Source organism: Primulina tabacum, chromosome 1 (genome assembly GCF_025594145.1).
Source record: "Primulina tabacum isolate GXHZ01 chromosome 1, ASM2559414v2, whole genome shotgun sequence".
NCBI lineage: Eukaryota > Viridiplantae > Streptophyta > Magnoliopsida > Lamiales > Gesneriaceae > Primulina > Primulina tabacum.
In genome coordinates, this window is record NC_134550.1 from 53249525 (window position 1) to 53275589 (window position 26065).

The 26065-nt window shown below is 35.6% G+C and overlaps 3 protein-coding genes across 6 annotated transcripts; 1 reads left to right on the forward strand and 2 right to left on the reverse strand.

The window, feature by feature from the left end:
• Nucleotides 1–431: 431 nt before the first annotated feature.
• Nucleotides 432–4829, forward strand: LOC142548959 (auxin response factor 4-like). Of its 3 annotated transcripts, none has more exons than XM_075657635.1 (12): nucleotides 432–948; nucleotides 1067–1123; nucleotides 1298–1483; nucleotides 1579–1663; nucleotides 1729–1819; nucleotides 2095–2259; nucleotides 2361–2480; nucleotides 2573–2648; nucleotides 2730–2892; nucleotides 2995–3725; nucleotides 3809–3999; nucleotides 4318–4829. In XM_075657635.1, exons 1-12 carry the CDS (start codon nucleotides 568–570, stop codon nucleotides 4487–4489), a joined length of 2418 nt encoding a protein of 805 aa, XP_075513750.1. In that variant the 5' UTR covers nucleotides 432–567; the 3' UTR covers nucleotides 4490–4829. The 3 variants fall into 3 exon arrangements, with proteins under 3 accessions (XP_075513750.1, XP_075513761.1, XP_075513768.1); XM_075657646.1 differs by having other exon boundaries at nucleotides 2730–2799; nucleotides 4318–4792; XM_075657653.1 differs by having other exon boundaries at nucleotides 3885–3999; nucleotides 4318–4468.
• Nucleotides 4830–5023: 194 nt separating this feature from the next.
• Nucleotides 5024–10832, reverse strand: LOC142548971 (isovaleryl-CoA dehydrogenase, mitochondrial). Its single transcript, XM_075657664.1, has 15 exons — nucleotides 10613–10832; nucleotides 9597–9680; nucleotides 9458–9515; nucleotides 8874–8998; nucleotides 8752–8796; nucleotides 8212–8260; nucleotides 8007–8116; nucleotides 6898–6974; nucleotides 6519–6569; nucleotides 6354–6418; nucleotides 5974–6128; nucleotides 5840–5880; nucleotides 5696–5750; nucleotides 5522–5578; nucleotides 5024–5356 (listed from the first exon to the last, which is right to left on the reverse strand). The coding sequence occupies exons 1-15, from the start codon at nucleotides 10730–10732 to the stop codon at nucleotides 5210–5212; spliced, it is 1239 nt and encodes a 412-aa protein (XP_075513779.1). The 5' UTR covers nucleotides 10733–10832; the 3' UTR covers nucleotides 5024–5209.
• A 1810-nt stretch (nucleotides 10833–12642) lies between these two features.
• On the reverse strand, nucleotides 12643–25757 carry LOC142548980 (E3 SUMO-protein ligase SIZ1-like). 2 transcript variants are annotated; one of them, XM_075657683.1, is made up of 18 exons: nucleotides 25501–25757; nucleotides 25201–25317; nucleotides 23769–23849; nucleotides 23228–23270; nucleotides 21817–21889; nucleotides 21323–21482; nucleotides 21033–21166; nucleotides 20216–20284; nucleotides 18905–18992; nucleotides 18728–18803; nucleotides 18328–18401; nucleotides 17126–17233; nucleotides 16502–16663; nucleotides 15035–15139; nucleotides 14743–14823; nucleotides 13425–14658; nucleotides 13272–13310; nucleotides 12643–13178 (listed from the first exon to the last, which is right to left on the reverse strand). In XM_075657683.1, exons 2-18 carry the CDS (start codon nucleotides 25222–25224, stop codon nucleotides 13168–13170), a joined length of 2562 nt encoding a protein of 853 aa, XP_075513798.1. In that variant the 5' UTR covers nucleotides 25225–25317; nucleotides 25501–25757; the 3' UTR covers nucleotides 12643–13167. The 2 variants fall into 2 exon arrangements, with proteins under 2 accessions (XP_075513798.1, XP_075513791.1); XM_075657676.1 differs by having other exon boundaries at nucleotides 12643–13310.
• Between the last annotated feature and the right edge of the window lie 308 nt (nucleotides 25758–26065).

The window sequence follows — 26065 nt, forward strand, 5'->3', positions numbered from 1 at the left end:
GAACTGTTTTTTCAACTAATAAAAAATAATATATTTTTCACAAAAGTTAAATAAACAAATCAAAATAATGAAAAATAATTTATGTAAAATGAAATGTAATTGTCTGGGCTTATTACAACAGTTTTCACAAGTCGAAAAGGGGCGCCACCATATTGGCTTATTTTGCCTTTTGCCTCTGTGCTTCCCGAGCAAGTGTCCATGTCTGCTGAAACTGCTCCCTTCTCACACAGCTGCCAATGGGGGAGGAATCATACTTTGAATTTCCTGTTACTGTTTGATGTCATTTCTTGTATTTTCATCTTTTACGCAGCCTGCTCCTGCAACAAACCATTCTTGGTGTCCATTTTTTTCTGTGAAGTTTCACTACACTTTCTGCTTTAAAGGCGCGACCTGTATGTGTTTACCAGTTTGAGGCTTTGTGGGAACACCATAACTATCTAAAAAAAAGGAGCTTGATGTCTGATCACTTACAGCGCAGTTTCAGTATATCCGTCTCTCTCTTTTTTTAGTGTGTGTAAGCTTGGGTTTCTGATCAAAACGAGAGAAGGTAAAATTCTGGGGGAACTGATGGAGATTGATCTGAACCATGCTTTGAGTGAGATAGAGAAGAATACCTACGACGAAAAGGGAGGAAAATGTGATACTGGAGGATTTGGTAGTTGTCTTCCACGCTGTTTATCCACTTCAACTTCATCTTGTTCTTCAAATGCTGCATCAGGTTCCAGCTTCCCAAGTTCAGAATCTCCTAAATCATTACTGTACGCAGAGTTGTGGCATGCCTGCGCAGGCCCACTCACCAGTTTGCCTGATAAATGGAGTGTGGTGGTGTATTTTGCTCAAGGGCATATGGAACAGGCTGCTTCTGCCTTGCCTTTTCCACCATTGGAACTGCCCACTTTTGATCTCCCTTCGCAGATCTTTTGCCGGGTTGTGGATGTTCAGCTACTCGTAAGTTAGTTTATATTCTTTCTGAACACCCTTCTGCTGTCACTCTAACAGTGATTTCTTCCACTCTTGTATTGCCATCCTGAGTCTGCCTTTTTTCTTTTTGTTCTGTCTTGAGTAGGCTAACAAAGAAAATGACGAGGTCTACACTCATCTGACTCTACTTCCTCTACAAGAGGTATGCATACTTGGTAATTGTACAACTTTTATTGTTTTTACATCGTGCTTAATTGGTGAATATCTCGTTTCCTCTCGCCAGTGACCATTGCTTTTTTCATTCTTGATTACTTGCTCTCTTTTGTAAGTTCTATAAATTATAGTCGTTCTTGATACTGTCATGGGATTCATTTAGCTGGTACGCCTAAAACTGGAGGGAAAGGAGAAAGAAAACGCCGGGGTGGAAGGGGATGAGAATGGAGCTTCACCCTTAAAGTTGAAGTCCCACATGTTCTGCAAAACTCTTACTGCTTCTGATACCAGTACACACGGAGGATTTTCGGTTCCTCGTAGAGCTGCTGAAGATTGCTTTCCCCCTCTGGTACAAAACTTTTGGCCCAGCAGGCAGCAAGAATACTCTTAACAAATTCTCTTTGTTTTTGCAAAGATTTGACTGAAGTTTTGTTTGCATTGTAGAATTATAAAGAGCAAAGGCCCTCTCAAGAACTCGTAGCCAAAGATCTCCACGGAGTGGAATGGAAGTTCAGACACATTTACAGGGGTGAAGTTTCAATTCTATCTATGGTCTGATGTAGAAATTTCTGACATACTGATTTTATATCGCAGGCCAGCCAAGGCGGCATTTGCTCACAACGGGGTGGAGTATTTTTGTCAGCCAAAAGAATCTCGTATCGGGAGATGCAGTATTGTTTCTGAGGTACATTTTCATCGAAACACGGGGTTTCTGGAGCCACGCATATTTACTATACGTTTTACGCTCTGCTGCCAGAAACCTTGATGATGTGAACTCCTTAGTCCTGTATTTTAAAAGCAAGATTAATTGAAGAATTAAATGACAGTTGTGATTCTTGCAACAACTATACACTTCATCCTCAATGATTTTACTCAATAGTCCATTGGCACCCTAAAAAAAATTCAAAGTTTTGGGGATATGTTCCTAGTCTTCTTAATGCATCTTATGTGACAATGTAGGGGAGAAGATGGAGACCTGAGATTGGGGATTAGAAGAGCAGCTCGACCAAGAAACGGCCTTCCTGATTCCATCATAAAAAATCAGAATTCTTATCCCAATGTCCTTTCTTCAGTAGCCAATGCATTATCAAGCAATACCGCATTTCATGTTTTCTGTAGTCCTAGGTACTACAGCGTGCAAATATATTTGAAATAACTTTCTCAGATCGGTTGCATCTTCATGTTATTCCTTGTGGTTGTGATCGATGACGTTACGCATGACGCAGGGCAAGCCATGCTGACTTTATCATCCCCCATGAAAAATATGTGAAGTGCACCAGAGGCCAGATACCCATTGGAATGAGATTCAATATGAAATTTGACTTGGATGATTCTCCGGAAAGAAGGTCCCTTAGAATGCAGATTAATACCTGGGATGTTTTGTCTTTTTGGTGCATTACTATGTATGTACTTAGAAGAAGCATCTTTGATCCATCAGGTTCAGTGGAGTGGTGACTGGAGTCAGCGACATGGATCCCTATATATGGCCAAACTCAAAATGGAGAAGCTTGACGGTATATTACGAGTTTAATTAACATCACAATTGTCGATTTCCCAATTACATGACATTATTGCTACTGCCGCATAACTTCTAGGTTCGTTGGGATGGCGATATTGTGAGTAATCGCCAAGAACGAGTTTCTCCGTGGCACATTGAATTCCCAGGTAATTTTGTACCTCTGAGCATCCAATCCTCCCCAAGAATCAAGAAACTGAGGTCAATCCTACTGGCTACCCCAGTTGGGAGCGCAATAGTTGGTGTATAGCTTACAGTTTATTTTTGGCTTTTGCACTGCGTTATTAATCACTCATTTGGTTTATCCAACTTCATGAACGAATGCTGGTTTTTCTTTAATGCAGGTGGGGGTGCTCGTTTTGACTTTGGGGAGTCTATAAGATCCTCTAAGGTCTTGCAAGGTCAAGAAAATGTAACTTTCGATTTTGGAACTCATCCTGCGGCAACAAATCCCATACCAAACAGGATGGGAAAAATTAATCACAACGAGTTTGTCAGAAATCAGGCTCCTTCCTCTTTCACGGGCTTTCTGCAATCCAATTGGTCTCCTGAGGTCTTGCAAGGTCAAGAAGTTTGCTCACTGAGATCTATAGCTGGGAAAAATGATGCAGATCTTGGTGTTTGGTCGAAGCCTGAACTGGGTGGCGATATTTTCAACGATCATCGAAGGCCTCGACCTTGTTTTTATCCTCTAGCTTCTGAAGGTTCTAGACGCATGCTGTTTCCGCAAAAGGGCGTCTACAGAGCTAGACAAGGCTCTCTTATGCTTTCCAATTTTTCCAATATTCAGACTGGAGATCGCCCATTACACCCGACCTTTACTTTAAGTGGAACTTCAAGAGATATGGGAAATGTGCCATTTCTCTCAAATGAACGGAGGGCGGTCGAGGTGATATCAGCACCCCCCACTTCAATAATATCAGCTCCCCCCACTTCAATAATGCACCTAAGAAATGTGAATGATGAAAATAAATTGAAGGATAAGGTCCCCATATGTAAACTTTTTGGGTTTTCATTGACTGAAGATCATGTTTCAGCTAATTCCCAAGGACCAAGTAAGAGGAGCTGCACGAAGGTAAAACTAAACAAACGACATACAAATAACCACAATGCTCGTTTTGAGAATCTACAGCTAAATTTTCATATATACATATATAGGTTCACAAGCAAGGTAGCTTGGTGGGGAGAGCCATCGATCTCTCAAGACTAATAGGTTATGATGCCCTGTTGACAGAACTCGAAAGATTGTTTAGCATGGAAGGACTCTTGCATGATCCCAATAATGGATGGCGTATTTTGTACACCGACAGCGAGAATGATATGATGGTTGTTGGTGATGATCCATGGCAGTAAGTTCCAAACAGGATAAACATATATATTTTCCTTTCTCCATATTTTTGAACCGTCAAAATAAACTCTTTTCAACTTTTAGACTAGAGCTTTCTGCGCCAATGAAGCCTGTGGGATCATAAGAAGAACAAGAATGCTATTTTCCTCGTCACTGTCACTGCTATTTTTTTTTAGTAGTTAAGCAGTAGAAACATTGGTGTGACTAAGCCAAAAAAGCATCATTCCGATTATTTTTCGCCATTCAAACATGACATTTTTTTATTGTTTTAAGTTCCCTCAAGTGTTAACTTTGGTGGGATACTAAACTTACTCTGCAGTGAATTCATTGAAGTTGTTTCAAAGATCCACATACACACACGAGAGGAAGTGGAGAAACTGAGCTTTGGAATAAACAGTGATGACACTCAAAGCTGTTTGGAAGAAGCACCACCCGTGACAGATGCTTGTGGGGGCCAGCTGGATTCTTCGGCAACTCTTGTTGAGATGTGAATTACGGGTTATTGAGCTACAATGCCTGCTGTACTTTTACATGCTGCTGTGTGAGTTTGTGCCCATTCGATATTGACTGCAAGCCTGTGTCATCCTCGTGAACTTAATTATAGTCAGAATCTTGTACAATGCCCACATCGTGGGGTTTATTCAAGTGCAAATTATGAGTAGTCTAGTTGGTTCGGAAGGGATCGAAGTGGCATTGTTTGTTCAAATCGTATGCATGTTTGTTTTTATCTTCTGTGATGATGATTTGATATCCTTCCTTTTTTTTTTTGTTTGGTGTTTTTATTTTCTGTTTTTTCCATGTACTGATTGAATATTTCTCTATGGCATACGACATAATGAGTCTGAGAGCACAAAATATCGCAAATATCTGTCAACTGTGTACATCCTATCCGACGAGCTTCGACATCTAAATTTCAAGAGCAATCACAAAACATATTGTATGTTTTGCCAGAAAATAGAAAACTTGGACACTTGAGAGTTTTGTGATTTTCCTGTCCCCATCATTTGTAGAGACAAAAGAGGTGGTTCAATAAATTTGAGATTGAAATTTATAATTTTCAAATAAAAATTACTCAAAATCACTTATTTAATTGTAAATTAAATAATGTTTGCAATAATATCTTGGAAGATGCTAAGATCCTGCAATTCACATCTAGCATCGGGAATCATGGTCCCAACAAACATCATGAATGTTTCTTCCTGACTTCCAGCTCACTGTTCTTTGAAGAGCTCACGACCGATTATCATTCTTCTTATTTCACTGGTGCCAGCTCCAATTTCGTACAACTTTGCATCTCGAAGAAGACGACCTGTTGGATATTCGTTTACATAACCATTGCCTCCCAGGCATTGAATAGCCTGAAAAAAGAACCAAAGTTACTACAGAACTCTTTTTTCCTACTTTCATGATTGAGAGAAGATCATGAAAGAAATAACATGTCCTGCTTAATTATATGATCATGCCGGAATCATAAATTGAAGAATTCAAGACACATCGGTGTAATATCAAGAGGATCTTCCAACCTGAAGAGCAACCTGTGTGGCTCTTTCAGCTGCACAAAGTATAACGCCAGCACAGTCCTAGAAGAAAGCATACAACCAATACTTGAAATTCTTGTGGACGTGAGAACTCAAGACACACCAAAACCTTTAAAAAAAAGGAAGGGAAAAAAAGGTTAAAAACAATGCTGGACGTACCCTTGGATCGACCTGTCCATTGTCACAGTCCCGTGCTACTGAGTACACATATGACCTGTAAAGAAGGGAAAAGTTAATCCATAATAGTAGGGACATCAGTGGTGATCCAAATATATCAGTTTACAGGTGATCTAAATCTTCCACCTAGAAGACTGTAATGAAGTATACATGTCAGCAACCTTTCCCTGCATTTTGAGACAAAAAATATCAATCTTTGCCATTGAATTTTTGAATAAACCAGTTACGGTTTCTTGGTTTTGCTATTAAGTTGTTTGAACCTGAATAAATTGAAATTCTCCTATCGGTTGGCCAAACTGTTCTCGCTGCTTAACATAAGGAAGAACAACATCAAGACATGCTTGCATGAGTCCAAGTGGTCCGCCTGCCAAAACAAGCCTCTCCAGATCTAATCCCGACATCATGACATAGACTCCTGATAAACAAGTTTAAAATCTCAAATGAAAAATTATACTTCAGGCAGAAACACTATTCCGTCTTTCAAACTTCAGCAAAGGAACTATGAGCCTTCTACGTATGTTACATATTCATTTCTCGTAGCCCTGTCTGGGTGACTTTAACTTTTCATTCAAAATAGAAAAAATATATATCATAGAATTGAAGCCAAGTTTATTCTTTAAACTGATGTTAACTTTAATACCTTTCCCTTCCTGGCCCAAAACATTTTCTTCAGGAACGAAACAATTTTCAAAGACAAGCTCACACCTGCAATTTTTTTGATTCCTCACAACCATGACATTCTGTGCTAAAGTGAGCACATATTCTCCGCAGAGAAAAAAATAAAAGATCTGGAAATCAGACTTACGTATCACTTCCACGCATCCCAAGTTTGTCTAGTTTCTGGGCGGTACTAAATCTGCAGAAATGACATCAAGGAAAAAACAGATGTCAAAATACTGCCACCAAAAGTACACAGTACCTTAGTTTCAGTTAATTTCACTCCATTCTTATCATTGTAATGCATTAGATTAAATAGATATCATGCAGGGTACACGTGCATTTGGTCATTCAGATCTTCCAGTAAAGGATCTCATTAAATTATTATCATCTAATAAAACAATACCATAGACAAAAACCTCAGATAATTTGAGTTTGATTGCCAGTCTAATCTATCTAAGTTAACTCTTAGTCAGACAAAAGTCACAAACACAGGTGAACCTCTACTGTCAGTAAATTGCACATACCCAGGCATGCCTTTCTCTATGATAAATGCTGTTATTCCTTTAGAGCGGGCTGCCATATTTGTTTTTGCATAGACAACCTGATTCAATCTAAGAAATAATGAGAAAATGATGATAACGGAAATGAATCGGGCACATAGATGTGAATTGTCAGACATAATTAGTAATTTAGTATGTAACAGTATAACACTGATTCTTGAGGTCGACACCAATATACAAAATATCAAAAGACTATAGACATTTTACTGCTCATCACAGGGTTGACATTTAGCTCACCCTCATTCAGAAATTATCTTCAGCTGTCGTCAAAAGCTGTCAGAACGATTGTTATACCCCTAATATTCATTTCTGTTGCGGCTAACTAGAAGAGTACAAGTGTTTTCATGATATATGGCATATGCCACAGTGGTGCTAGGTTCCATTTCTCGCACATACTGCATCATGCTCTAAAGTTGTGGAAAAAGTAAAACCAGTGATAGAATGCGCCAGTGAAAGAATGCCCAACCCGACGTCCAGAACCTTACAAGATGAATTTAAATTTCCACATGAAATATGCTATATCTCACCACTGAGACAAATTTATATCCAACCGCTCATTTTGTAGGTGATGCTCTTCAGTTGGAAATAACTTTTGAAACCCAAAAGCAAAATAGCATGTTGAAAATTTTCAAGAATTGTCCTAAACTACAGCATGCATCACCATGCTTACAATTGTCAATTCTTTTAATACTATTGCACGTATTAAAGTAACGTTCACTAATATTCATGCTAATTGATAGAAAACATCCCAATTTGAATGTTTTAAATTTTATTTTCCAAATAATTTTATGTGAAGTGGATTATGTTGCATCATTCGATCAATAAATGAACAAATTAGCTTTAAAGATTTTATTTCATCAGTGTCTTCAGCAGTCTTTAGTAACAAAAAGACGAGTTCTCTGCCAGAAGAATGGGGGCAATCAGCGTTGATTTGCTCTTATCTACAGGAAATACAATTTGTCATGGTCAGGGGTTAATCACATTCATCTAGATAAATTAAAAGAAAAAAAGAAAATAATTCCAGTTGCACTCATGAAATCATGCAGAAACATTCTGAATCTTGAGAATAATACCAGAGTCTGAGCATCTGGACCATTGGTGCACCACATCTTGTTCCCATTAAGAATGTACCCACCATCAGCACGATCAGCTTTACATTTCATGCTGACGACATCCGAACCAGCTAAATAACACAAACATGGTTGCTCAAGTCACTACGAAAAAAATGTATTGTGGCTTTTATATGCCAAGATGAGGATAGGTTCAGATGAGAATCACCATTAGGTTCACTCATTGCAAGAGCTCCGACGTGCTCCCCAGTTATTAACTTCATCAGAACAATGTGAGAGACAGAAGTTAGCAACTGTATGGAACACAAAAATTTAAAGAAAATATATATGTCATATAAAACTATGTGATTTAAACATTAGAAAACCTGAAAACCGGAAGAAAGAAAATTTAAAACTGATATAATATGTTGCAAATTGTAACAGTAGAGCTATCTTTACTTCACATGAACCTTCAGAATAACTAAGTTTAAGGTATAAAACCTTTTAAAGGACATGAAAGTTAGGTAAATATAAAACCAAAGTCAATAGTCTCCCACCAAAACAAAAATGGCAATGCTTTGTTTGACCATTTCATAAATTAAGATCGAGCTTTTAGTAAAGTTGCCTGGAGTGATGGTTTTGTTAAACTAATAAGATCTCTGGATACTTCTCAATTATAAAACAGTGTGGATAACTCAAAGTAATTTCAATATAATTATTGGCAAAAACAAGTATCCAAAAGTTTTTGCATGGAAACAAATCGAGAAACCTTCGGCAAGTACTTTTGCTTCTGAGCAGGACTCCCATTCCTCACCTGCATATCATCAAAGTTTCAAAACCTTAACAGGTATGACTGTAAGGTAGCTAAGAACTTAAGCTTGAGACACTTACCAATTGATTAATACATAGATTAGAATGTGCACCATAGGACAGACCAACTGATCCAGATGCACGACTAATTTCCTCCATAGCTATGCAGTGATATAAATAGCCTAGACCAAGCCCTCCATATTCCTCTGTCAAGTTCAATAAGTTGGATGTTAGATGCATTTTGGCAAGGCAAAAATTAATTAACGAATTCCAAAAATATTCAGGGGGCAATTTTTTTATGACACCAAATACACAAATATTTCACAACTGCTTCTTTATATTTTCCAAAAGTTATCTTAATTTAAATTAAAGATAGACTGTACATATAAATAATCTAAGTGGTATTTTTGCAACACTGGAGTATGTTCTGCGCATCCAAAATAGGAAAAATTACTTCAAAAAATAAATTTTCGTAAATTTTCATATCCACGCGTTGATTACTTTGTAAAGAAAAACTAACCAAACACAGAATCCCAGAAACGTTTTACCTACTGTGATTCTTTTTGGTGACTAGAAAATTTGTACCCACCGTCACCAAAAATATGCACCCGCTTACAAATGACTAAAAGTAGAGTAGGAAAATTTTCCAAATTGAAAGTTTGTACCTGGTGCAGTGATTCCTAAGAGATTAAAATCCCCCATCAGCTTCCACAAATTAACTTCCTGTTGTGAAAGTTGATGAAGTCAAAATCAATCGATTTTTGTGGTTCAACACAAAAGAAAAAGAGACATCGGTAACCTGACCTTTGGAAAGTAATTTGACCGGTCTATTTTCAAGGCATGTGGGGCAATGTTTTCTTGAGCAAACTGGGCCACGCTTTCTTTGAACTACAAACACAACCAATAGAGAGTACTTAAACAGTATGATGTCTTAAGAAATAATAAGCAAGCAATGGTCAGCACAAAAAGAACCAAATCCAATGAATTTAGTTACAACATTACTTCAGAGATTATACATCATCAAAGATTGTCAATAGTACGCAAGCGTATTTCCTGACATAAATGCATGCAAAATCCTTGAAGTTTAAGAACTTGAAAACTCCTTGAATACAACAAGTAATAAATGAAAAGGAAAGAATTAGAATGTATTGTTGCATTCCATGTTCACTCATGTCAAAGTACTTCCTGATTCTTAATGGACACGAATTGCAATCACAAACCTCAGAAGTTTAAACCTCCAACCAACCTCCTCAATATGCTTAGATGAATGTAAACAGAAAAAGGAACCACTTGGAGATTCATCCTAGCAGATTTAACCAAGAAATAACTAGAAAATAAATCAAAATTTCAGACTTTGATATAAATTATTTCAATCTCGAATTTGAGACCCGGATACAATTTCGCCAAATTTAACCCCCATCGTATGCAGCCATTCTAAAGTTGGTTTCTTTCTGTTCAAATCTCTGATTGCATTGCCTTATCTTCATTGAAATTATTTGGCGTTACACTTTTCTGTCTTTCAACAAAATCAATGAAATAAACAAGCCTCCAATCCTTGAACACTCGGGAATCACTCAATCATGAATCATGATTCGTAATTTATCTTCTTAACATCAAACACCCACTGGAGAGAAACTTGACGAATTACACCATTTTATCATTCTGCTGTTTTTGCTAAAACCAAACCCAATCGCGCAACACAAAAACGATGAAACAAACAATCAACCAGCACATAACTTTGGTAGCACTATATTCCGAAACATGATCGAATCTGAATGCTAAAAAATCCCCCAACACACGAAAATCATCATAAAAAATACCTGTTTCTGGGTGTCATCAAATAAAAGGGAAGTAGAAAAGGCGGCAGCAGGAGGACGACGGAGGGTTTGTTTTCTAAACAACAACGAAGCTACGGATCCAATTGCAGATAACTTCTGCATCTCGTATAGTAGCAGTAGTAACAATGAACAAATCTTTCGAGCTATATATATATATATCCGCTGGAAGTACCGTGATCAACAGAAATTGCCACCATTTTATATGGAAATTGGAGGAAAAATATATATAATAAACTTTTAATTTTCTTCAATTTATATCAGCATATTTATCCGTAAATTATAGTTAATAGTTAGGTTAAGCTTGAACTTAATATAATAAACTATATATTATAATATTAAAAAATAGAACAAAATTTATATACAATATATTTTGAAATTCATTTGAGAATTTCGTGAATTTAGGATAATACGACAATAAAAACGGATTGAAATTTTGTATTTTTTACAACCCTTAGAATATATTTTAATCCAACAACGAACAATTGATCAAAATTAACAAATTAACTTTTCATTATTCGAGAATTACGATTTTTAATCTCTCAATCAACAAAAATCTTGTTTTTAATACATTTGCATCACATAAAGATTATAATATTTAAAAACTGATGTGATATATATATATATATATATATATATAATATATATATATATATATATCAAAAACTTGTATGAGACGGTCTCACGGGTTGTATTTTGTGAAACGGGTCTCTTATTTGAGTCATTCATGAAAAAGTATTACTTGTTTTGCTATAAGAGTATTACTTTTTATTGTGAATGACTCAATAAACTTAGGGTGTGTTTGGTTGAGTGGATTAAACAATGATAGATGAATAGTCAAACACTTGTCCAATGTTTGGTTAAAAATTTAAAATATTTTAATAATCATTTTGACCCGGATTAAGATCCAATTTTGTAAATAACTATTTGATTATTAATCTCACAAATCAAGTGTGATACACCATCAAAAATAAACAAATTACATTTTTATCCTTATATTTCTTAATAGAAAGAAATTATAGGAATTAAATTATTTTAAATTAATAACATCATTATAATTAATGAGATGTATAATAAAAAATAAAGTTTACAAATTAATAAAAAATAAATTTTTAATATTAATATCAGTAACAGTATTAGTATTATTATATATGTTATTATTATTCATATTATTATTATTATCAATTTATTTTGAAATTCTTTTTATTAGTATGGTCAATATATCTAACATTAATATATTAGACTTATTTCTTATTTTTTTATTGTAATTGCTATCGATATTATTAATATTTTTTAAAATTACCTACTTATTTATTTCTTATTACTATTATTATTTATTTATTATATTTAGGTTAGATAATTATATTGTATATGGTGGGGATACTTTAGTCATTTCATGCTAATACACAGAATTAATCTATAACGTTAAAATTATACCAAACATCATATACCATGCACACCTAGTGTGCAGGGTAACAAATTCGTGTGTGTGTGTATATATATATATATATATATCGTGCACTCATATCATATGGCTCATAAATCCGAAAATTGAAGCGCAAAAAAAAAAAAAAAATTCATTGGCTCACAAAACCCATGGTAGAATGAAGATATAGACGGCGGGTGCTAAGGATCGTGTGCAAATTTGTCCAATAAAGAAAAACATATAATTCACGAGGAATTTGTCCAGTTCTCCACCCCTCTCTTTGTGCCAGTATGAAATTAAATAGTCGGGGACCGAAAATCCAAACTCGGGTACTATATTATCTCATTAAATTAAATTTGAAAATTTTGTTTTGTTTTTTTTTTTTTATTGAAGTGCGTTATCCTAATTGCATCTTTTTAGTACTAAGCTCACACAAATAGGTATCATTCGCACCCACGAATCTGAACAATTTCCTTGTACCAGGACGAACCACCCTCTCATCGAACCAAGTTCTTTCGTAACACCACTGAATACATATACATATTATAGATATGTATGATTTGACCTGATATAAACTAGATTAACCGAATAGATAAAATCCCAATCTCCAAAAAACCACTAGATTTTTTGGTCATCACAAAGAGGATATTATTACCAGTATAATACATACATATCTCTATAGAAATTTAATCCATGTTATGAAATATACAGGCTACATTCTCCTTAAGACCACAAGGGAACATGCTTCCCTAACCTAACGCCTTCCCACAAGCAAAACTAGATGAAATTCTTTCCCATTTTCCAAATAATGTAACTGTCAAATATACATTTTAGTAGCACTAGACCTGAAAATCACCAAGAAACATGGCCAAAACAATGAATGCTAACCTGTCTGGGTGGATATATCCTGCCTAGATTATGAAAACAAATTATCCCAGGCGCTGATATCAGCACGATGAGTCTTCTCGCCTAGGAAATGCAGTTAGCACTTTCAATACCAATGGATCATCCTGGAAAACCTTTTCTCCAATTGGGAGCGCCTGACAGCATTCTGCGGGACTTTTCAAGGCTGCTGGTGAAATATGTTTCCCTTAAATACACCAACTCCATGGCTTTACTCCGATTCTGAATCAATAGATAGATATAATCTTGGTCTTACAGAACGTCTTTGGCGAGGAAATGAAAAGGGACTATCTGATCTTTCTCTAATTGTCTTACCAGACCTGTCGTCGTTGTTCATAGCAAGCAATAAAGATGCTGTTGATAAAGAAAGAAAAGAAAAATTAATGAGAGAGGTAAGGTGTGACAATTCTACAAATGACTATCAAAATTGAACCACAAACAACTAACAGAGAACTCAATGAAACATACCCGTGTCTGCTAGTGAACCCAAGGCACCATCCTTTGATTTTAAATGCCGTCCTGGTCGCAAACCGTTCTCGGTTGCTGAATCAACCTGACCACCTGCACCACCATCGCCCAGCCTAAGAGAAATCCAGTCCTCATTACTAATGCTACCATGCGAATGTTCTTGATGGTCTCTCAAATCAGACTGCGCCACAGGTGTTTCAGATGGCCGTGTGGGGAGAAATATTTGAAGCGAAGGATCATTACCGTTGACCACCAAAGGATTATCCAGTAAGCCATTATTTATATCTGAATTTTGAGTAGTAGACTCGGGGATGAAGGCTGCTGGTCCCATGCCAGTCTCTGCGGCCAACGCAAAGTCGTTAATGGTCGATGAACAATTAAGAGAACCATGTTGCATGTCAATTAAAGGGTCGGGAACCTCTGCATCAGAATCGAATAACTGAAAGCTAGGGACTCCCTGATTAGTAGAAGGCATCGACCAGTATTTGATCCCAAATTCATCGTCATTTGGGCTGTAAAGGCCGAGGCATGAACCTCCACCATTATCAAGGTTTGTATTATCATAATAAGAATCGGGAATTGCATCTTGTGGACCAGTAAACGGAGCTCCAGCATCGGATATAGAATTATTGTAAACTGCTTCAGAAGGCATTAATGGCGTAACTTCTTCATCTGAATCACTGAGTACAATAACTTCAATATCCCCAGCTGGTGCAGAAGGATTTTGGTCATTGAATCCACTTGATTGATCAATGTTCAAAGAAAAAGATTCATAATCAATGCCATTGACTGTGGAAAAATCGAGGTTTCCACCACCATCTTGGTTGACGCTACCATCCTCACCATCTCTGCCACTTCCAGTGGCACTGCTGCTCATTGGAATTATATTTTGAATCTGATCGTTGTTCCCAAAATTTTCCTGGAACCTATTTGCCAGTGAGATCCCATGCATGCCATCAGGTTTGTTGAGTTCCCAGCGACCATTTTGGTTTTTTTTAATACCAAGTTTCAGGCCAGCATGATTATCAGAACCAACACCAACTTCCTGTTTGACTGGTTTAAATTCAGGTTTCAGTTTTGATTCAGTCTCCGTGGAGGAAGCACAGATGGTACCATCAGGCAAATGCCATAGCCCAAGCTCTCCGAGACCTCTACAATCGCCATCTGCCTTTACACGCCAAGAACCATCTGGCTTCACCTCAATCTCTGTGACATCTTCTCCACAACTCCGCATCTAAAATAAAATTAGAAAGCATAGCATTCATAAGAAAAAATAAAAAAAGATATATTCAGCCTCAAGGCATAATGTAGCCAATACCTGAGATGCGATTCTATTGAAATATGGGTCTATGATAATTTTCTCCAAAGAATAGTTCTTCAAACAAATAGGACATTGCCACTGGATCCAGTACAACAACAATGAAAACATAAGTGAGGAAGAAGGGCGAGAAATTTTTTTTAAAGGTTGCACAAGTTAAATGGCCATAAATACATTTTAGTACCAGAGAAATCAATCATATGATATTCACGAGAATAGGAATTCAATTACTAGACAAGAAAATCTCCCATTTGCAGGAAGGCTAAATATATATATGGCATCATTTACTTGCCTTCCTCGAGCGTTGGTTCATTTCCACAATAACTTCAAGATCAAAACAGCCCATATGCACACAGGGCTTAAATCTCCCAGCAACCTTCATTCTTAAACCACTCATCTGAAGAATGCATGCACACCAATACAAATTCTAAATAAGCTCAATCAGGTAGTTTTGAGAATGCATAATCACATGCACCGACCATACCATGATTTCCATTAAAAAAAAGAAGACGGGTCAAGGAACTCGAAAAAAAATCATGCTTGTATGAAACAAATCAAAATTGTTGGCCAGAAATTGATTTAAATAACATATAAAATTTTTAAAAAATTCGAATGGAATTGCATGACGTAGCACCAAAACAGCAGCAAAATTGACGATTGATTTATGCATAAAAAATTATGACATTTGCAGCTTTAGATGACTAACTTAGAAATCGTATATTTAGAGCATACTAATTGTAACAAACATTCAGAAGACCTTAATACCTTATCAATGTAGTTTTATTCATACAGATGTGATACGCAGTGAACTTTTAAAACACATGCCAAAAAAAACAGCAAATCTTTATAGACATCCTTTTTATCAAGTTTTCCAGGCCTGAAAGATGCATCCAGCATAGAAATGACAGATTCGAAATAAAAAGAGCAGGAAACAGTTTTTCTCCAAAACAACCCACAAAGGTATGTTTGGTTTTGTTTCAAATGGATGTGGTTTTGTTTCAGAAAAAAACAATTTTACTATAAAAGTCAAATAGTATAATTTTTGTCTATATTTATTTTTCTATATTATGTGTGTATCTAATAATTGTATAAGATATTGTGCTACGATATATAATGGGAGGGATGAAATTTTTTATTAAGAAGAGATGTAAAAATGAGTTTTTAGAAAATAAAAATGAGATAATAGTGTCTTTATCTTTATTTTTATAAATGGGAAAACATGTGTTTGGAAACAAAACCAATTGATCCAAGGATTCAGTACTTGAATGGGAAGCATTAAATAAGTTCCAATAAACTTAATAAGAAATCAGTGTCAACAACTTGGTAAAAGAGGCTACAGTACTTACAGGAAAAAGCGAGAAACAAAACAGTAAACAAAATGTCTCTTAACTTAAATTATGTCCTCTAAACACTACAATTAAAAAATGGAAACCGAAGGTATTTTCCTGCTCTTAAATCATCAAGATTAGCAACTACCAAAATAAAATACTCAAATGGAATGCATACAGATACAATGCCAGTGCAGAAAATTGCAATATTTGATACAAAGAGTGACAAAAAGAAGCATAAATAAAAACAACTTGACATCTTCAAAAAATAAGGATAAAAATAAAAAAGAATAAAAATAAAAACATTTTGAGATTAAACAGTGGGGGGAGGGGTTCTTTAAAATATATTGATCGGGTGCAACATATGCACATAAAATTTTAACTAAAACCGTGACCTACATTTCCTGTGCAAAAGAGGCTACGCTACTTACAGGACACCGAAGAGTGACAGGAATAAAATCAGCAACAACTTCAATATCACTGTCACTGTCAGCATTTTCTTTGGTAGCCCCACCACCAACACAACGACGAACACGGATCAGTGCATCCTCAAATCCCTCACCTTCAGCCTCTTTTGGAATCATGCTTAGGACCTAAGAACACGATGGTCAATATGCTATTATGTCAGCCAATCACAAAACAGAAATTAGAACAGGAATGCCGGAAAATCACCATTTTTTCATAGAGATTCAATCTGCAGGATGCAATCATACAAGGTAACGTCCAATCATTCAAAAAACTATAGAACACGGACAATTTTTATAGAGAAGACATGCAAATTTTTTGTAAAATAACGCCCCCCACTGTACCCCCAAACAAATGTCATTTAAAAATAGACGAGGATACACAATTGTTTATAAATTGCACAGATGGAAGGGAAAGAAAAAACACGATGAGCACACCAGAAAAGTCTTAATGATGAGACTCAGACAACGAAAACCAGCAAAATGTGAACAGTCTCGTGAATTACTCTGAGTCAATCAAATGATAACTGTCGCGAAAATGATAAAAAAAAAAAAGGGTCCAGAATTAAGAGTTCCAGAAGATTGACTAACATGTTGCAGGGTACGCCGCTTTACAATTCTAACTCCCACACAAAATAGGCGAGCATCACAGCCTGTTACGGTTATATTATTTATTCCGTCTCTTGTGCATGGAGTAATCTACAGAAAAACACGGTTATATAAAAATAACATATGAATAAACAAGTGATGAGAAAGTCTAGAAAAAGAAAGACATAAAAAACAGTAATAAAAAGACAACCAAGCAAACTGATGTGGAGTGATATTATTCTCATTCTGTGGATAAATTTTCAGATGATTTCACCATAACTATGATGTGAAGTTCATCTCTTTCACTTCGAACTCAACAAAGTTTGTGTAGTGGACCCAACTTGTTAACGGAGATCAATACAAATGAAATACTGATTAACACATGCGATGAAATTGTTGAATCAGATGAGAGGAAAACTTGGATTTGAATTTTCTGGTGTTAAAAAGAATGAGTTAAAATGACAACAGCAGACATCAATTGTCCGCCATCATAAGAAGCAGTCCTGCCAAGGCATGCCTTTTACAAGGACAGTCGATGCACATGTGGCATGCCATCACCTCAAGAACAAGGCATTTTTGGAGCTTAATATCAAAATTCAAAAGCCCCTGTGTCGATCAAACTTCTGTCATGCCTCCAATTACATGCTATGATTGTTAAAATGGGTGAGAGATAACACGTACCTGAAAAACGTTCGACAAAAGATGAATTTTTTGGAACGTATGTTTCAAAATAATGTTAAAGATATAAGTTATAAGCACAAAGCCTATTGATCGATGGAGTCTACCTCGAATGGTTGGCTTTTCTTTATGGAGGAAGCTTTTCTACACCTAGGCTTTACAACTAAGTAGTTTAGACGCGTAATTTTCTTTATGTATTGATTTCATTATGTCTTGCTTTCATGATGTCACACAAACACATACGAGAGTTAAATAGTATCTAATTTTCCTGCGACTGCCATGTCCAATGGGGGTTATTTTAAAGGGAGGTCCAAGCAGCATGCTCGTTATTTCCACAGGTCTCAGAGATACAGCACTTCGAATGATGATATACTTTCGCTTTTTATTTTCAAAGATATATCCAACGAGAAACATTGGACAGCTTGGCTAAATGTGGTTGAAATTAATATCGTCCACTAATAAAAGTAAAAGGCAGTTTCAAAGTTTGAAAACGGTTATAGAAACTTGTCAAGAAACTGAAAACTTACAACCGGCCCATCATCTCGACCATTTGCTCCAAGTAGCTGAGAGCCAGGTCTGTTTATTGCTCTCACCGGTACACCTGTGGGGTTAAATCCAAAAAATGTTATTTGAATAGATAAGAAATGTGAAAGAATATTATAAAAGATCACAGGTTGTGTCACAATGTACATTAGGTACTTGGCCTTTTGCATATATAATGAAATGTTTTCATCTTACATTTTAAATGACAGTGTGTGATTTGCTGTAACGTACACACAAACCAGTATCATCAATGTTAAATCTCAATGTGCAAGTAAAAAAAAAACATTGTTTACAGAGGAAACTGGATGAAGGAAGGGAAAAAAACGATGTTATTTAATAAATCATTGTTTTACAAAGATTGAGCATTCTCAGTAGAAGTAATACCATTGACCTGTAGATCTGCATATTGTGGCCACTGCATCCTAAATGTCACCTTGTCATTCAAAAGCATGCACCATGCCTGGTCATCAAAACACAAACATATTCATTATGCAACGAGCATAAAATATTATAAACCTGCACAACAAATATTTCCTTATACAACACTCGACCCTAAACAACCTGAAGTTCGTAATCTTGTTTTGACAGCAAATCCTTGTCTGCCCTAGAGAGTTGAAATGTTTTTTCAATGCTCTGGCCAGGATTTGAGCTGAAAAGGCCAAATGTCAATCAGTTGCTGCCAGTGAGCAAAACTTGCATGGCCATGTAACAACTTGAAATATAACAATTAAAAGCATTAAAACAAAGATAAGTGAATAAGATATTGAACCATCACTGAATAAGATCCAATATAAAAGTTAAAAGTTATCCACGGTGGCAAAAATATGGCCAGAATGGAGGTGAAAGCAGAGGCTGAGTGCGCATCATAAGATAAGTGAAAAATGAGTTTACACAGAGAAGGAAAAATTGAAATCCAATGTATGACAGGCACAATTTTGAATCCCTGCCATTCTAGACTGGCTGTAGCAAGCTAACATAAGGCAGAAATTTGGTGTACACAATTCAATCATCTCGTCAAATAACAATACGAGCAAAATTGATAATTCAGTTTTTTCTTAAAAAAATGGTTTTCCCTTGGGTTATAATTATATTGAAGATTAAGTTTCTGTTTCGTTTTGATTGTTATTTGCTAGGGCTTATTAACCAAATCACACCAACTAGTTTTAAATCTATTTCAGCACATCTAGCCAAGGATAGAAAGAGTAATTGTGGTAAATGAAGCTCAAATATGTTATCAGTTATATGAACTGCCTGGTTCCAAATCAAGAATAATGTTAATATTAAGATTACTTACCCCGAACCAAATACCTCAAATCCAACCATTTCGGGAATGAAAAATAAACCATATAAACCCAACAGGTTTACCACTAACAGATTGATTTATCACAACTAAGTTGTTTTTGAATGCCACGTCTGGCAAATCAAATCGCTCATAGGAAAAATATGGTCATTAAATGGACATGCTAATCAATTGAATCCTCCTAAAGTGTTGTGATCATCTGTAAATTCTTAATACCAGAATGGCCAAATGATTTTCATGAATAAAATATGAATTATTGCCCAAATTCATCAATTAGCTATACAATGCAACTTCCGCCCAATAAGTTCTAGTCGTGTCAAAATATTATAAATAGTATATCAACATGTCGCAAAGAATTTCAAAATTTTGCTTACCCAAATTACCATAACTTAGGCACGTCAGACTGGAAATGGATATTAACATCAAGTTGTGACATAATATCTCCAAACAAATGAAGCTATAAATTTGAATGGGTCATATCAAAGTTAAATAGGATTGAGCAAATAAAAGTCACTTACATCGAATATTTAAATTTTAAACTTAAGATAAACAAAGGGATAACATCAGCTAACCCGTCTGTCGGAACGTTCGTGATGTTCAACTTTGCAGGATAAAGAGGATGTGCAACTGTCGCCCAGAAGCTGCATATGAAAAACAACAAAATCCACAACATAATCAGGAGAAAAAACATATAAAGGAAATAACAAATTAAGAACAGAGAATGAGGAATTCCTCGACACTCCTTGACAAATGTTAACCCAACATCACAGAACAAATATCTCTGAAAATAAGAACTTTTTACCAGGTAAACAAGTCAATGGAACTCCTACCCTTTCGGCCACTGTCACTATACATAGAAAATTTCCCAAATGCGTGGTTAATTTGCCATTGCCTGGCATACCAGAACTAACTGTTTGACCAAAGTTATTTTTCAGCATATCAATACCTCAGCGAAAGCACCCACTTGATCCAAAATCTTGTTAAGCGCAGAAGAAATGATTAATAACTACTTTTTTAATTTTATTGAAGTTCAGATCTTTATGAAGCAATCTTTCAAGAGAGGTGTATGCCAAGACACCTTGAACCAAGGGGAGTTAGTATTAGATAACAAAACACTCAAATCCTCAAAACAGCAAAAAGTTAAAGCAGGTAAAAAAGGAAGATTAGAAAAGAAATTGACAACAAAGCAAAATATACCAGCGTTCTCCAATTTTTTTAATAACCGACTTATAGAAAAGCTAACAATTGAAAATAACAAATAATTAGAAAGTAGAAGCGTTATATAAGATACAAGTTCCAGCAAGAACAATAAGCTAGGAATGCACATGAGATAGGATCTGAATTCACGTAATGAAAATACAAATGGAAAACGTGAAAATAGCCACTTACGGGTCAGCCCGACTTAGCCTACAAATTTCACAATAAAAAATCTCTGGAGTATCTGGTAGAACACCCTCCATAGGTTTCTCCGGAATCACCACACATGTCATATGCTGCCAGACATTGCATCTAGGATCTTCGCACTGCTCCAAAACAAATCAGTTACAAACACGTGGACATGTCATTGAGGCTAATAAGAAGTGGTGACAAAATCTCTACTCCAGTAAGAAAATTAATATAAGAAGAGAGTTAAATGGTAAATCAAGGATAGTAAAATATGCAGCATGTAAAACATGGACCTGGATCATAGAATCAGTTGGCAAAGTGCTTCCGCAGAGGCAGCGTATCTTATCCGTAGTGCAAGAGTCTTCGATTTGTTCTTCAGCTTTTACATTTTTACTATTTGAGACACCTTGAGATTTTGATGCCAAGTCAACCGTACCAGAAGCTTGCATTTTTCTGAAAATAACAGAGAAACAGGAATAAAATCAACAATGGAGCAAAGCAATTAGATTTTCGCTACTGCCGACTCCTGAGTATTACCTCCCAAATTTTTCCTCCATCTTTATTTTAGTAAAACTTCTTATAAATATCGCCACCTTAACTAGAGAGTTTTAAGTGAAACACTGTGACTTCACAGAGTGAATTCTTTATGTGAAAATACATGAGAAAAACTATGGTACAACTTGATGCTCTAAGCAAACAAAAGAATGTGATATGAAGAACCATAACACTCTAATCTGTAACATGTGTCTCAATATAATTCTAAGTGAACCAGACAGCCAAAAATCACCTGTAAGTGTCATCGACTAGCTTTGCCACTTCCTCTTTTCCAACAGCATTTTTCTTGGCCCACATTACTGAAACTGTTAGACATAACAATTACGCAAAGCTGTGCGGTCAATGGTTTAAAAAGGCATGCACATTTGCTCATATCATTGTCACAAATTGCGACACCCAAATATCATATGTTTCAGGGAAAAGCAAGCAAGGATGCATTTTCAGTTTTCGTATGTGAATCTGTAATTTGTTTTATCATTTAAACAAAAGTAAATTTGGAGTCTTGGAATGAAGGGGTTCTAACCAAAACTCTCATATACAAAAAGTAAGCTAAGAAATTTTAGATTAAGTCAACTCTTTGAGAAAGCAATGACTTTCTTGAGAATTTTCTCGAGTTCCTTCCCAAGGATCTATTGTGGTTACCTTTATTCTGCTTGGCATTATGAACATGAAAATTTGTTTACGAACAAACTAATTTGCATAAGAATTGTGCTTATCATGCACATTAATGATGTAAGGACTAGATTATTGACATAGACAGTAAAGAAGATATTACATGCATTGGCTCTCAAAATGTGATGATCTACATGGTTTAACTGTGAAACCAATTCAAGGGAGACAGTTAATATGCCATGAGAAATCCACATGATATGGTGAGGAGTCAACTAATGAAGATTGGGATTATATTTTTCTTTCATGCAAATATGCTTCTTTTAATAGATTTGGCCGAATCCAGGTTAAAATACCATTTGAAATGCACATATGTAGACAATCTTAACATACCTATTCTGCTGATGAAGAGAAGCTTTCAGTTCACAAAGTTTTATCTATTTCAAGTACAGTAGAATAAGAACATCCCGATATTCGATAATCAATTTAAGGCTATCGGAGGAGCAATTATAAGTTTAGAAAATGTTTACCACTTTACCTTGTTTGAATATTAGCAGACAAAAAAATATCACGTATCCGCTCTAAATATTTGATATTAGAATTGAAAATTATCTGATCAGCTGCAACTTGCAACAGCAGTAGAAAATAACTTTTTCTATAAAAAAAATTAGACAAAATGATTACAAACCTGATACAAGATGAATGTTAAATCATTTCATAATTAAATATGTCAAGAATAATGTTTGATATACTTTTTAGTGGGACAATGATCATTTGCATCATATGGAAAACTAAAGTGGACATCTGTAAACAAAATCATCTTTTTTCTTTACTCAGGAAAGACTTTTAAGCTGAAGTTTGGTTCGCAAAAAAGATGTTCAGGCAGCGCCAATCATAGTTCAAAGAGCCTATGATGTAAATCACCATACAAGAAAATAATATCATCTAACCATGGCAGATAATTCCTTTTATTTTACAAGATATAATCAGCACAGGGAATTGGAAGAAACGTAAAACAAGGAATCATCATGTACCTCGGTCATCAGTGAGAATAGCCAATATTCGATCAGCAAGGTCCTGTTCACAACCAATACATGTATATAATCAATGTATTATTCTATTTACTACCAAAAAATGACTTATTTAGTTACAAATGTCCAAGATCTGAAGAGATGATGACATGGATAGTGATGCCAGCAACAAACAATTATTGCATGAAACAAATCTCATTGTTTAGTCTAGAAAATAGATTAATTTCAAGTATGAACTATTTAGAATTTCAAAAGCAGAAAAATGGAACACGGAACTTGGAAAACACTTTGGTGTGATAGACTGCTCGCGATAACTTATGAAGACCAGATCAAGAAGAGCTTTATTTACAATAGTAGGAAGAAGATCATAAGTTAGGGGAAGGGAACAAAAACCACAAAAGAAAAAACTGGATATTGACTCCAACATTCCAAATTCTGTCTTGGCCACAAAATAAGATATAAAAAAATACAGGTTAAGGGCAGAGAGGCGCAAAACTTCTTTAGTAATAACTCACCCACATCGAATATGTTTCTTTTATCTAACCTGCTTCTTTCCCTGTTTTGAAAGCCCTAGCTGTGTGAGTACATCCTTGAGCTCCTTTATTCGAAAGTATGCTAGTTTGTCCTGCAGAAAATAAAATAACATCAGTTTAGCAGAAACATCCCCAACTCCCTTCAAATATACAACAAAACAAAAACAAGCAGACATGTTTAGATATTGGAGCGATAATTGACACCATTTCTAGGGAAAAGGAGATTCTAATGTGATGTAGGTTTGGCTTTTGCCTGTCTTAGATTTGAAAACTTTTCAGAAGATTTTTGCGGGACTTTTTTTATTTTTGAATGGTGTTCGGATGTAAATTTTGAAAATGATACGATATGTCACGGTATGCTTTTGTGTAATGTGTATAATGATTATATTAAATAAAAATGAGAAATATCAACATGACAGGTCAGTAAGTAAGAGAGGTAAAAGGTATGATCATGCAGTAGTTGTATTTTGATATAACTGATTTGAAAATGCAAAGTCACAAGTTGATTTTAGACTGAGGAATTACGTTTTCCAAAAATTAAGCTCGATCAGGGTTTTCAATAGGGAAGGGTCCACTACAAAATCAAAACAAATAAAGCATATTTTTCGCAATCAGACACTCAGAGTCCTTGAACTGCAATGGATCAAAGACACACCGCAAGATGCGGATAAAATACTAGATAGAAACACCTGTTATATTCCCTTGAACTACATACCATCATAGAACAGTATAATTAGCAACTATAGATATAGTCTAGCTGGGAATCAACCAGAAGTCGATTTCCAGTCGGGGAAACACACTAGTAGAAGCAACTGATGAGATAAATTATGGTAGAGACCCTTTCAGAGCAGATTAACTGCATCCCCAAGTGGGCTTGCTTAGAAATCTAAGCAAAGTACAATGATCCAAATAAGACAGGTTAAGGTCAAGAACTCATGCTGGAAGATTCTCGGTTAGCTTGTATCACACACAAAAAAGAGTAAATTCAGTTTGATATCTGATATGACATCAGATCACATGCGAAGATTTTGCTCATTGATTAACTTCAATGATTATAACCTTTTTTTCTTTTTTGCAACTAGCAATTAACATGACACCATTAAGGGACGTGTCCTCATCGCTGGAATGGTTCAGTCAGCTCAAACTACATACAAGTCAACAAAGGGCAAATGCAACAACATAACACCAGTTCAACTGAAACCATGAAACATCAGCAAATGTTGCCTCCATATAAATCATTATTTATTTAACATTTGCAGTCACTCTGCAACATTTCCAGCATATCAATCTAAAAGTGATGTATATGGCAACCACTGCAAGAAACAGAATAATAGACATAAACACACACACACACACACACAACACGTTAGCAAAAATTTGGAAATAGGATACAATTCCATTCAATCAGAATCAAACAAAATCCTGAATCAAGACTAAATTTACCCTGCAACTTGCCACCAGGTCCATCCTATTGCTCCTTCTGCCACTATGCAACAGCCGACCTCAGCATAAACAGCAAAACATTAATCACCCTTCCAGCCCATGCATCTCTCCAATTAGCTGATCCATCCAAAAAAAAAATCGCGATCACATAATCCGAATAATATCGGTTAATAGAACCCAAAAAAACATTTTGCATAACTACTCATGCAATATCAGTAGCATGGCAATAAAAGGCATGACGAAATTTACAATTAAAATATTTCTTCAAACAAATATGGATCAAAATTTTTTGCAAATTACCTGAAAATATAGAGAATCGGGAGTCCTCCGGTTGCGCACGCGATTAGGGTTTTGGAGAGAACGAGTATGCTTTCCGCTGCCCCCTCTTTCTCTCACACGCATACAGGTAAGATTTGTGTTTTTTTCTGACCCCGAAATCAGCCGGAAAGAGGAGTTCATGAAATTTCGGACGTATCGCCGTTTATAGTTTCCGGTTAATTCCTGCAAACACGTCCGGGTTTGGATCACCTGCTCTCAAGCCCACGCTCAACCACTTTTTAATCATAATTAAAATATTTTGAGGTCGTGGCGTTTTCTAAACGATCTATTCAAATAAAATTAAAAAAAATAATAATAATTGGATTCGTGATCTACGAAATGCAGTGGCTTGTTGTACTTTTATGACATTGTGGTACTTCCTGCGTTTCAACCTCAAAAAATCAAACGTACAATCCTACTTATGCTTTTGATGAACAGATTCTACCAAGTCGTGGTGTTGCATAAGAATTCATAGCGGACTAGCGGTCTTCCGATTTATATATATATATATATATATATATATTTATTTATTTATTTATTTTATTTT